This window comes from Hemiscyllium ocellatum, chromosome 3 (assembly GCF_020745735.1).
Source record: "Hemiscyllium ocellatum isolate sHemOce1 chromosome 3, sHemOce1.pat.X.cur, whole genome shotgun sequence".
In the NCBI taxonomy this organism is placed as follows: domain Eukaryota; kingdom Metazoa; phylum Chordata; class Chondrichthyes; order Orectolobiformes; family Hemiscylliidae; genus Hemiscyllium; species Hemiscyllium ocellatum.
The window spans coordinates 117,308,024-117,322,042 of NC_083403.1; the positions used below are offsets into that span (position 1 = coordinate 117,308,024).

The following is a 14,019-nucleotide window of genomic DNA, read 5'->3' on the forward strand; positions in this document are numbered from 1 at the left end:
TCATTTCTTGCTTGAATTACCGTTTTTCATCTTCAACCTGCACTCCCACTGAGTGGTACTCCCGTAGGCCTCTGCTGTCTGTGTCTGAGTCTGTTGCTGTCTCCATGGCATCCACCTGGCCCAATATACAGAGTCAGAATGTAATAGTCATAAAATCCGAATAATAACAGCACAGAGAAAAATCATTCAGTCCATTGTGCTTGTCAGTACCAGCGCATTAAATGGTGGTATCTACAATCTAATTGTCTGAACCTTCTTATTATATCTCTTTTTTTAGTTCTCTTTGATGATAAATTCTGATTGAGATGTGATTTTAGATTAACCTTTGTTTCCTCTAACTATTATTTTGCATTTCAATTTTGCCACTGGTTTTGCTATGATCCTGATTAGTATACATAGACTCATAGAGTCATACAGATATACAGCATGAAAACAGGCCCTTCGGTCTAACTTGTCCATGTCGACCAGATATCCCAACTTAATCTAGTTCCTCTTGCCAGCACCCAGCCATATACCTCCAAACTCTTCCTATTCATATACCCGTCCAGATGTCTTTTAAATGTTATACGAGTCTCCATCACTTTCTCTGGCAGCTCATTCCATACACGTACCACCCTCTGTGTGAAAAAAAATTGTCCCTTAGGTCTCTTTTATATCTTTCCTCTCTCACCCTAAACCTATGCCCTCTAGTTCTGGACTCCCCCACCAAAAGGAAAAGACTTTGTATACTTATCTTATCCATGCCCCTCATGATTTTATAAACTTCTATAGGGTCACCCCTCAGCCTCTTGACAGTCCAGGGAAAACAACCCTAGCCTATTCAATCTCTCCCTATAGCTCAAATCCTCCAACCCTGGCAACATTCTTGTAAATCTTTTCTTAAACCACATGCTGGTGTACATTTGGATAACAGCTAATCTGTGCAACTCATGCAACAGTAGTTATGTGTCCAATTTGCCATAGAGAGGATATGCCAATGACAGCTTACTTGAATCCCAATCGAGGACCGCTGATTCTTCAGATACTGTTCTGCCTTTGTCACATCTAAGGTTAGGATGGCCTTGTCTCTGGTTAAAACTGCACTGTTTTTGCTGTTATTGATAGCATGGTGCTGGGCAGCGGCTGACTCCAGTGCAATGTTCACAGCCTTTGTACTGTCCAGGCTGTCCATTGAGTTGTAAATGATCCTGCCATCTTGGGGCCACGGGGAACTCCTCTGTGCTCGGTTCTCATGATATGCATCCTGAGTTGATTCTGTACTGCTCTGGGCTGTCACCGAAATCACTGGTTTGGATGTAGTTCGAGGTGGTACAGGTGGCGGGGTCTTTTTGTAATTAGTGCAAGTAACTGTTGAGAAGGAGAGGAAAGAAGATTATTCACAATGAAACTCTAAGGAGAACCATACTGAGTGTAAGGGTAGTAGAGGCACGCCACAGACCACTTCACACTACAACAATGCCAGAACAGGAAAAGCCCATGATAATCCTGATATTCGGAATCAGATCTCATTTATGTGAGACTAGTGACCTTCTGATGTCCAGATTGCCATTTCCAGGCAGATCTGTTGGAGAAGACAATTTCAGTTTCATGCAGGTTCTGGGTGAAGGAGGAATGATAGGAAAGTAGGCCATATAGAAGTGATTGGAAAGGGGAAAGATGGTTGTGACAGAATTAGCAATCAGAATGGGGGTAAGGGAAGCTAGATAACAATTAGCTGCTCCTTCCCAGCTTCACATTCAAGTATCTAGTAGCTTCTTCATTCCAGATATTTAATGAATTCCAATTCCACCATTTGCCATGGCAGGATTTGAACCTGGTCCTCCAGAACAACATCCAGGTCACTGGATTAACACTGGGTCTTGAAGAAGGGCTCATACCCAAAACGTCAATTCTCCTGCTCCTTGGATGCTGCCTGACTTGCTGCGCTTTTCCAGCAACACATTTTCAGCACTGGATTAACAGCCCAGTGATACTACCACTAGGTCACTGCCTTCCCATATTGCATTGGATGAATTATTTCAGCTTTCAGATGAATGGAACTGCATCATTAACGTTGCTAATAGAATACCTCATTGGAACATGAACAAGAACAGAATATTTATTCTTCCTGTAGTTTTTTTTTAACTGAGTCAGGGTTACAGTTGTTAAATTTGCTGCTATTCAACTGTGGCTGCACTGAGTCTCCCCAATATTTCTTTCAGGTTGACAAGGGAATACATTGCTTTTGACATGCTTGATGAAGACAATGAGGAGATGTAAGGAAATATTGCTTGATTGCTGATTTTAAAAGTAATTAATTTAGATAATAAACCTCTTCCTTACAGCCATTTAAAAAAAATCAGAATGAAAATGGGTTGCTTATTTCTGCCTTTTGTCAATATTTTAGTGCATAAGGGGGAGGATATTGAGGTCAACTGAGTATTTAGCAAGCTCAATGTACCCTTAAATATTTACTTATATAAGAGGATGGGTACCTAGCTTCAGGATCTGCTTAGCCTCCATATTATGGGGTGACCTTTGGGGTGGGTGGGAAGTTACTGGGCTGTCTACCTAATCCATTTTATGCATCCACACAGAAACCATACCCATAGTAAGCAAGCAATATCCAGGCTTTTCAGTAGGTAAAAGCCAAAGGGAAAAGTCAAAACAAAAAAAAAATTGCTCAAGGAGTCAGGTCGTCACAGTGGCCTTGCTTATAGGATAGAGGACGTGACTGGCAATTAATCAGAGACAAAGCGTAAAACAAAGAAACAGATTATGATACTGAGAACATAACTATTGTTGTGGATTAGCTATATAAAATAAAAGGGCGTCAAGGGTGGCACGGTGGCTCAGTGGTTAGTACTGCTGTCTCATAGTGCCAGAGATCCGGGTTCAATTCTGCAGACTGTCGATGTGGAGTTTGCACATTTTCCCCGTGTCTGCATGGATTTCCTCCAGGTGCTCCGGTTTCCTCCCACAGTCCAAAGACGTGCAGGTCAGGTGAATTGGCCATGCTAAATTGCCCATAGTGTTAGATGGATTAGTCAGCGGTAAATGTAGGGGGGGTGGTTCCTCTTTGGTGGGTCGGTGTGGACTTGTTGGGTTGAAGGGCCTGTTCCCACATTGTAGAGAATCTAATCATGAAGATAAAAATCACGAGGCTGAAAAGGTGCCTATCTAGAATGAGAACTGCACATATTGAGGCAAGGAAAGAGAATGGGACATGGACAATATTGGAGAATTATCCAGAATGATGACAAAAATGTGCTATAAAATAATATTTTCAAGTATTATTCTAATGTTTGGCATATGAGTTGCTGAGCAAATAGCAGTCAAATTATGCAATTCTTAAAAATAACTGTGACTGTTTTCAAAATAATATAATTTATGAGATGAAATGAACACAAAAAAACCCACTTTTTCAAGTGAGTCAATCTGACACTTCATTCAGTTGATAAAACTCCTAAATGTGATCCAAAAGTTTGTACGTTTAAGTACCAATACAAACAATTCATGTGATATGAAGGGAATAGCTGTATTATTTGAGGAGCTGTGTATTGCATGTCCCATTAGTCTGAGGCAATTGGGGTTTGTCGTATTTGGCTAAGGAGGCAATTGGATCCAAAATGATGCAGATAGAAAAATACTACAGATGCAAGATATTTGAAATATTAAAAGAATACTGGAAGTGCTCAACAGGTCAGGAAATCTCTGTCAAGAAAACATTTCAGGCTTTGATAGGTCTCCTGGTTGATAAGTCTTCAGATCCTGATGGACTTTGTTTAAAGGTCTTAAAAGAGTTGGTTATTGAGACAATAGGTGAGCTGGTGTTAATGTTTCAAGATTCTGGAATAGTTGCAACAGACTGGGAAGTGGCAAACATAATTCCTTTATTCAAAAAGCAAGACAGGCAGAAAAGAGGAAACTATAGGCAATTAGTTTGATGGCTTTCTTAAGGAGTATGTTAAAATGAATCATTAAGTGGATTATAACTGGACAATTGGAAGATGTCAAGGTAATTGAGAAGAACCAGCATGGTTTTGGAAATTGTACTTAATCAATTTATTGGAATTCTTGGAAGTGGTAACATGAGCTGTTGATGAAGAGGAGCTCATTGATGTACTGTGCCTGGCTTTTTCAAAAGGCATTCGACAAAGCTCCACATTCTAAGGATCAAGGAAAGTGCACATACTCTAATGGCAAAAGTGTTAATAACAGAATGCTGAGCTATAGACTACATTATCAACAGAGAACAACGAGTAGAAATAATAATAATATAGATGACTCCAGTTGATGAATAAAAATTTCCATAGTATGGTACAGAATGTTATGGAACAATAGAATCAATAGCAAAAAAACTATGCTGGACATATTTGAGATATAAAGAAAATAGAAAGTTTCACCTTTTGTCTGGGGAGAATTATCTAGTGAACTGTGCCAAGTGGAATATTAATAGGTAAAGTAATAATTTTGTGCCTGTGGTCTATTAAAGGAATGCAACAGAGTAGATTTCTGAGCTCTATATTTTAAGGTGTTGATTCTGACCCAGATTGTGGGATAGAATTCCTTCTATATCGGGTGGTAAAGTCACACTTATAAAGGTACATCAATTGGCCTTATATGTTGAACCCAAAACCTGAATAAATGTGGGAGCCAATTTTATTCTGTTGCTATCGAAGAATAATAGCCATCTTTTAAAAGCAATGGGTTTGTTTACCATTTTTTTAGGGCAGTGGTGGAAGTGGAGACCTCCTACAGGATCAGAACTTGAGATGGAGCAAAATTGGGGCACAAAAGGGAAGGTCACATTATTAAGGATTTTAGTGATATAATAACTTGGGAAATGAGATACAACTGAGTCAGAATTGACAAATGTAATCCATAATTAATTCATGGTTCAACGTATAAGAAACATCACAGGAAGTTGCTTTCAGTTATCATGGTCAGCGACCCCAATAACAGAATGCAAATAAAATAAAGTAACCATAACATGACTGCTTGATAAGACTTCAGATTCACCACTGCAAAGGAATAGCATCGAGTTGAATATTTGGAAAAATGTCAACCATAAAATTAGATTCCTTACATTATGGAAACAGGCCACTTGGCCCAACAAGTCCATACTGACCCTGTGAAGAGTAATCCACCCAGACCCATTCCCCTACCCTATATTTACCCCTGACTAATGCACCTAACACTATGGGCAATTTATCATGGCCAATTCACCTGACTTGTACATCTTTGTGGAAGGAAACCAGAGCACCCGGAGGAAATCCACACAGACATAGGGAGAATGTACAAACTCCACACAGACAATCGTCCGAGGGTGAAATCGAACCCGGGTCTCTGGTGCTGTGAGGCAGCAGTGCTAACCACTGAGCCACCATGCCGCTAAGGGAAAAGACAAACAGATGAGGGAAAATGATTCATTAAAATTGTAACTCCACAGGTTGTAAATCCATTAATGACAACATAAGAAAGGAAAAAAAATCTTTACAAATATTGTGGAGGATTAAGGGAAGCTTTAGAATTAGGTCAAATTGTTAATTATGAGGGAAGTGTGGGAACTGGAATAATATCCAAAACAGCAAGAAACTCTCAAGTACTAAAATTGCTAAAGGATGGAAAGGAAGATGTGAAAACCATAGTAGAAGTTAATAAGTAAGAAACTAAAGGTAAGTGGATAATAGTAAATGTCCTGGTAATGTTAACTTATACCATGCCACTTGTTAATAGAAACAATTTACTTGGACCTATGCATATTGCCAGCAACACATTACAGTTTTTCAATATATCTATAATTCCTGACATGAACAAATGCCTAAGGATAATACATTACCTATCAATAGAAACAAGAGATGAAATCTAAGAGGAATTAATATTCAATATGATGAGGTCACTGATTGTTTTTTGTAGATTAGATTACTTACAGTGTGGAAACAGGCCCTTCGGCCCAACAAGTTCACATCGATCCGCCGAAGCACAACACACCCATACCCCTACATTTACCCCTTACCTAACACTACGGGCAATTTAGCATGACCAATTCACCTGACCCACACATCTTTGTGACTGTGGGAGGAAACCGGAGCACCCGGAGGAAACCCACGCAGACACGGGGAGAACGTGCAAACTCCACACAGTCGCCTGAGTCAGGAATTGAACCCGTGTCTCTGGCGCTGTGAGGCAGCAGTGCTAACCACTGTGCCACCATGCCGCCCATGGTGGCACAGTTGCATACCAATTGATAAAGACAAGCTAATGTTGGACCTTTTAGAGAAAGTAAATATAATCTGAGCAACTGCAGGCCCATCTGCCGTGAGTGGGCGGCACGGTGGCACAAGTGGGCGGCACGGTGGCACAGTGGTTAGCACTGCTGCCTCACAGCGCCTGAGACCCGGGTTCAATTCCCGACTCAGGCGACTGACTGTGTGGAGTTTGCACGTTCTCCCCGTGTCTGCGTGGGTTTCCTCCGGGTGCTCCGGTTTCCTCCCACAGTCCAAAGATGTGCGGGTCAGGTAAATTGGCCATGCTAAATTGCCCGTAGTGTTAGGCAAGGGGTAAATGTAGGGGTGTGGGTGGGTTGTGCTTCGGCGGGTCGGTGTGGACTTGTTGGGCCGAAGGGCCTGTTTCCACACTGTAAGTAATCTAATCTAATCTGTGCAAAATAATATTGAATAAACAATGCAATCAATTGTCAGAGGGAAGTTGAGAGCTACCTATAGGGGAATAATCTGGAAAACAGCAGTCAAGTGGTAAGGTGAGGAAAATTGTCCCTGATTAACTTTCTTGACTGCTTGGAAAAAGTGATATCCAAAATGAACAATGAAAAGCAATCTGATTTGATACATTCAGATTTCTAAAAAGTGTTTATTGACATTGTTAGGAAAGGTTAAATGGGAAATTGAAAATAGTGGAAATTATGCATCAGCCATCATTCAATTGGTAGCATTGTTAGCTTTCTGTGGGAAGGTTCTACATGAACTCCAGCAGTTGACCACCTGATTCAGGCTGACTCTGCAATGCCATAATAAGAGTCCTTCATTGACATTTACATCAGATATTAACCTCCCCTGCCAACCTCAATCTTTTTAGGCGAATTTGACAGATCTGTAGTATTTTTCAAAGATACTCTCTTAAGATTAGCCCTTAATTAATACCACACAAAAAAAATCATATTGCATATTAATAGGATCCTTCAGCGTGCAAACTGTTTGACACATTATCTCAACATTACAATAGTGACCACATTTCAAAAATATCCCAGTTGATGTAAATTGCTTTGGACATCCTGTGATTGTGAAATGTATTGTATAAATGCAAACCTCTCCTTTACAAAATAAAACTTAGATGAGGATAAAGAATTGGCAAAAGAAGTATGCTCATTGGGAGGGCGGGTGGAGTGGCAGTATGGAGATGAATGACCTTTATTTACATTGATGACTTTGATCAAGAACTGGTGAACTGGTCAAATTTATAAATACTGCTGAACAAGTGGCAGATAAGTTAGACGGAACTTTCAGATGGAAATGTACAAAATTGACTAATCTAGGGCAGATAAAATTCAATTATAGATAAGTGCATCTTGGAAGGAAAATGAATGTCACAAACATCTAGTGGACAGGGAAAAGTTGATGAGAGCAAAGTGAAAACAAACCTGTGTTGATAACAGATTTGATACCTAGCCCGCCAAATCACTTCAAAGAGCAACACACTGAGTCGAATAAAACTATATCACAATGGTACCAGAATAAATATGAGAACGTATTTTCCAAAATTGTGTTGAATCTTGGGGTATACTATATAAAATATGGCCTCTGAAACAACAGGATTAATTCAAGGTATAGTGATTTAATCAATAAAGAACAGGAACTTCGATAAATGCTTTCTGTTTCTCTCCTAATGTTTGATGAGGTGCTTCCCAAAACTCACATACACAGCCATTTCTCCTTCTTCAGTGACTCTCTCTGATTCCAAATTATCCCTTGTGGATTCCAATTGAAGTTCCAAACTTCATGTTTCAATCCTCTTTGGGACATGTAAAGTTGCTTGGATAACATTTCCATTTCCTGAAATCCACACTCAATGTTATGTGTCACCAAATGCACACTATTGACCTCTCTCTCCATCAGCATTGCCTCACACTGACTCAAAGCTGTCCTGGCCTTCAGCTCCTTTTCATTCTTCATTTCACTTGATGCCATAACAAGAAACATTTTCTCTTTGCTTCAGGAATACAAGCTCCAGCAATTTATATCCACTGACATCCTTCTTGATCTCTTCTCCCCTCCCTTCTCTCTGACTTCATCCCTTCTTCAAATCCCACCTCTTGTCATGTATTCATTATATCCCCTGGCCTCCTGCTCCGGGTTGCTGAAGGATCTGGGGCTCAACAAAAGAATCAATGCACCCTTACATCAATGAATTTCAGACATGATACAATGTTTACCTCTTCATCCATTGCCTTCATCTGCATGCCCACTTTGGATAGGAATCCTCTTTCTGCTTCACTGACCCTTTCATTTGTCTCTAATGCACTCCCTTTACCTGGATCCCTCCTTCTCACTTCTTAGCTGTCTTTGATCTCTTCAGTGTGGTCAATGTGACATCAACTGCCTTAATATCTCGGCTCTCCATCACTCAGTGTAACCTGTGTCCTTCTGAACTCAAATTCCATAAAAGTCATACTACACGTAAAACATTAACACTGTTTATTTATCCACAGATGCTGTCGGACGTATTGAGTTTCTTCACTCTTTTTGTTTTTATTTCAGGTAATTACAGATCATTTCAGGATATGTCAGGATTAGAACAATGGGCCATGGCTTAAATGGGTGAAAGAATGTTAGGAAAATATTCTTCCAGTCAATTTTGCATGATTTTCTGGCTGTGAAAGTGAAGGCAAAAAACTTCTATACATTCTGGATGCAATTGGATGATAATATATTTGATGTTTTTCTTTATTCTGGGTGTGTTGATGCCATTCTTATCATTGTTGATTATGGGCTTCCATAATGCAATGACTAGACATGCATAACTTTATCCATTATTTGATTAAAGCAAAATATTGCACATTAAGCAAAAGAATAAACATACAGCTTTGCAATAAAGAAATAAAGAGAACACGTGAAATCATGAAGAGAATTTGAACTGAGTAACTTTGGAAGGGTGACTGTAGACTTGTCATTTTCTTTGACAACATTTTGCAACAGCAATTTAAAATAGAAGCAGGATGTTAAGATGTTTAGATAGAAAGTGGAGTACGAGTCTAAGACTTTATAATAGCAGCCAAAATAATTATGGATTACAGTGGCCATTGTGGCACTTTAAAAACATACAGTTCAGATGATTAAGAATAATGAAATAAGGATAATTGTGAATTCTAAATCAATCAGGACAATTGGAGAAACTTAACTTTTGCACTTACCGAGGAAGCTGAGGAAAACCTCATTAATGTGTACATAATAATTACAAACAACAATAATAAACAATATTATTTTATGGTTGTGGATATTCAAATTGGGAAAGCTAAATTTACAAAAGACTATGTCATTAAAGACTCTTTACCCAGAGGCAAAGTCCAAAACATTTGGGAAATTGTGACATGCCATTTACTGTTTAGATGAATGATTTGTAGTATTACAGGACTGAGTCCAATGAACATTGATTTATTTCTTTATTTTTCATGTATTATTAATGCATGTGCCACCTAACTATATAGTTATCAAGAATGCCACGAAATAACATTATAATTAATGTAAATTATAATGTAAATTTTCTTCACATATTTATTATCTTTTGTTTTCTTGCCAAAATGGAAGATAGTTTTTCTGAGAAGAATGTGAAATAACTTGTGGCAATGTGAAATAATCTAAACTTCTGCTATGCAGCCATCTGCGAAAATTATTTTTTTCAGAAGACTTCAAATCTGATACACTGTGAACTTTTGCAATGCCATAGATAAAATTAATAAGAACCAAACAGACTGCATATAACAGGCATTCTTCAAATCATTATGCGTATCAGTGTATCTAAAAAACTTGCAAGTAAAGTGTTGAAGCATGTTAAACCTAAACAACAGATTAGACCTCTTGACTGGATGTTCATACAATTTTTGTTAACCTCTCTCAATTTATACAAATCTGCAAGCACTCCAAATTAACATATCTGCAGGTGCATTGACTTATTAATGGCACACATTAACAGCACACAGCAGATTATAAAGGCATAAATAAAACCAAAAACAAAATCTAATTCAGTACATTGACTTCTATTGCTACTGTGAAAACCTAGATTCAGAGAAAAGCTGTTCCCTCTTCTGCAAAGCTGTCTGACTGTTGGAACAAAAATCACAACATAGCAGTACATAATGCAGGTCTACATGTACTCTCACATTCCTTTTCGCAGTTTGTGTTGCTCTCTCTTTCTCTAATTTGTGTTCTTCACTTACTCTCCAGTTTGTATTGTCTTATCTCCTTAGTGCCTACCTCAGGACTCAGCTGATTTTTATTGGTCCTGATTCAAAATATTTCTAACTGGTGAGGAAACTTGTAAGGCTCAGAAAGTGCTATTTAGTTGTAAACTGCTAGTGCTGGGCTACTATACATGCATCAATTCCCATTTCAGAACCATTTCTCTCTGTGGAATCACTGGTGGCAGTACTCGGAAAACTAATCGTCATTCTTGTAGAATCTTGCTGAAATCAGAATGACTAGGAAGCCAAATTATGACATTACCAACTTGAAGCTTTAAAGTGCTGCTCTGCAATGGAAGGTAATTGTAAGGGGTTAGACTTAGGACACTGTGGTGGGAATGTTTAATATTTGATTTCCTGGTCTCCTAGATGCAGAGCTTGACAAAGATACCACTGAATCAGGAACACTCCTGTTCATTCAAGGAGGATTAAGTTTGTGGTGTTATATAAACTGTGCAGATCAACTTGTTGCCATTATAGAGTGTCCAAAGTGATGAAAGTATCATTCATTAGTTTACAACTCTCAAAGGAGAAATTCTCGTGGAAGCCTAGGTTTATGAAGGTGCTGCACATCGGTTAGCTTGAGCCCATTAAGGGAACTATGTGATCTCAAGAGAATGGGAAACCAGCATCAGGCCTCTGGGTAGGATGATCATCATAAGGGTTCCCACTGTTTTCAATGGAGGAGAAAGTAAAAGCACAAAGCCTGTTCAATGACAGAATTGCTCAACTGAAATGTAACTTGCATTAAAAAGAACACTTTAGAAAAATATACTGCGTTAAGTGCAGTCTGAAACCAACAAACTCCACAGGATTAATAAAACAAGTTGCACTTTCAGAAAATTACATGTTGCAGAGCTTCAAAGCTTTGGGAGTATCTCTTGGGATCATGCTCTGTTCCTGATGTTTGCTGTTTAAGTTCAATTTTAAACTTGAACTAAATTCTAAAACTATTGCTTCAGCACATTTTTGTTAAGCAACACATTAGAGTTTTATTTTGCCAAGTTGTGAGTCAATTTTATAATTAGAAGTAGTTTCTAATTGGCATTTGGCCACAAAAGGATTCAATGTAACAACTAAGATGTTGAGGTCCAGGTTTTGTTTTTCTTAAAGGAGCATCTCACCTTCTCAAGTGTAATTAGGGATGAGCAACAAATGCTAGCCAGCTAGTGAATAAAAAGAGGTTTCAAATTAGTTGCAACATTTTTTTATCCATATGACGATCCTTGCTTTGACTACATTAATGGCTTCTTTTGAACACATCTATCACTGCATCTTATACATTTGTCAAGATTTGGTTTGGCCTTACTCATACTTGAAGACACGTTCCTTTTTCTAAAAAAAGTTTTGTTGACATTTTGAGTTGCTTGTTTGCTTTTGGATTCCAGAACTTTGACAGTTGAAGAGAATCTTATGCAGGTAGGTAGCACTGGTTGGGATAACTATGAGTCAAGTGAATCTGTTCACAAATCATTGAACTATAACTGAGGTTAGGCTCTCGACAAGAACTGACTCTGTCAAGTTGTACTGAAGTCCCAAATTTATTTTTACATTTAAAATATTCTTAATTCTTTTAGTGTGAATTATTAGTGGCTGGAAAAGCTGAAATCTAAAATGGAAGGCAAACTAATGTGTACAATAGGGGATTTTGTTTTGTTTCACTGTTGGAATGTGAATGTTACTGGCAAAGCCAGAACTTGTTGTTCACCCCCCAATTACCCTGGAGAAGGTGGTGCTGAGTTGCCTTCCTAAACATCGGAACATGGGAACATTGGGACAGTAGTAGGCCATTGAACTCCTTGAATATATTTCACCGATTTAATGAGATCATGGCTGATTTGTGACCTAACTCCATAAACCCACACTTGGCCCATGTCCCTTAATATCTTTGCTTTACAAAAATTTATCTATCTCAGATTTAAAATGACCAACTCATCTAGCATCGAATACCATTTGTGGAAGAGAGTTCCAAACCTCAATGCCCTTCATATATAAAGGTGTTTTCTAACATGTCTCCTGAATGGCTTAGCTCTAATGTTTGAACTAAGCCCCTTAGTTCTCGAATCTTGACCAGTAGAAATAGTTTATCTTCTCCTGTTGCTATCTTCATAATCTTCGATCAGATCAGGCCTCAGTCTTTCAAATTCTGGAGAAAATATAATTAATTTGTATAATCACTCCTCAAAACCTAACCCCTGAAGTCCAGGTATTATTCATGTAAACTTATATTGTACTCCTCCTAAGAACAATATAGCCTTCCTAAGGTGTGGTGCCCAGATCTGCTACAGTACCCCATGTGGATCTAATCAGGCTTTTGTTTAACTGCAGCATAACTTCTGCATCTTTATACTCCAGTTGTCTAGACAAAATGGCAACCATTCCATTAGCTTTCTTGATTATTATCTGTACCTATTCATGGCAGTTCAAGGGGTCTATGCACCTGAGCCCCAAGTTTCTTTGAACATCCATTGTATTTAACTGCACACCACTGAGAAAGTACTCTGATCTGTCATTTTTCAGTCCAAAATGGATAACTTCACACTTGCTTATATTGAAATCCATCAGCATCAGATTGCCCATTGACTTTGTCTATTAATATCTCTTTGTAATTTTATGCTATCATCTACATTGTCTACAGTGCTGGCCAACTTTGTGTAATCAACAAATTTGGATATATAATTTTCTATGCCGTTATCCAAGTTATTCATAAATAATGCAAATAATTGAGAGCCTCACACTGTTGTAGTCCATATAGTGGGATTTACATATTAATGAACCAAAACCTGCAACCCATTCTAAAAAATGAAAGACTTAACAACAACCTAGGTTTGTTCAATATATCATTTCAATTGCATGTCACTGTAATCTTTTGCTATAAATTCTGTGTCTTCTGATCCTGGTCCACAACCACCTGAAGGAGCAGTGTTCTGAAAGCTAGTGCTTTCAAATAAACCTGTTTGACTATAACCTGGTGTCGTGTGATTTTTAATGTAGTTCATGCAGGAAGCTCTATGATTTTGGCCTAACAATGGAATCGCTCTTCAAGAGACCTGAACTGTGTGAAAAATAAAGACAAAGACAAATTCAGCAACAACCGTCTTCTGGCTTTGCTCTCTGACTTGTTGCTAATGGAGTGAAGTTTCTCACCTCTGAATTAGAATCTAAACTGGATCTACAGCAATGCACTGATATATCATGACCTGATGTTCGTGACCTCTGAGTAAAAGGAGGGAAAGTATGCCACTTTGCCATCTTCTATCAGTTTGTGCCAGCTCAGATTAAGCACAGGACAATTTTGTTTTTAAATTCATTCAAGGAGATACCAGTGTCACTGGCTGAGCCAGCATTTATTCCCCATCTTTTATTGTCCTTGAAAAGATGCTAACAAGTGGTGTTCTTGAACTGCAGCATTTTATTTGGTTTAGGTACACCCACAATGTTGCTCAGAAGGGATTTGACAACAGCGATAGTATGATTTACTTCTGTGCTTCGGTCAATTAAATTCGTGAAACTCTTTCTTTGCTTCAAAGTAGGGAGCAGGTATTCACCTTGGACAGTTATAC

General features: G+C 38.5%; 1 protein-coding gene across 1 annotated transcript in view; it reads right to left on the bottom strand.

The window, feature by feature from the left end:
* The window catches only part of dlgap2a (discs, large (Drosophila) homolog-associated protein 2a), a 142,708-nt gene that overhangs the window by 16,326 nt on the left and 112,363 nt on the right, over positions 1-14,019 (bottom strand). Inside the window, exons 6-7 of the mRNA XM_060821612.1 lie at positions 989-1,347; positions 21-115 (exon numbers count right to left, since the gene is read on the bottom strand). Of these exons, the coding sequence (XP_060677595.1) occupies positions 21-115; positions 989-1,347 (454 nt within the window). The remainder of the gene's footprint in view (positions 1-20; positions 116-988; positions 1,348-14,019) is intronic.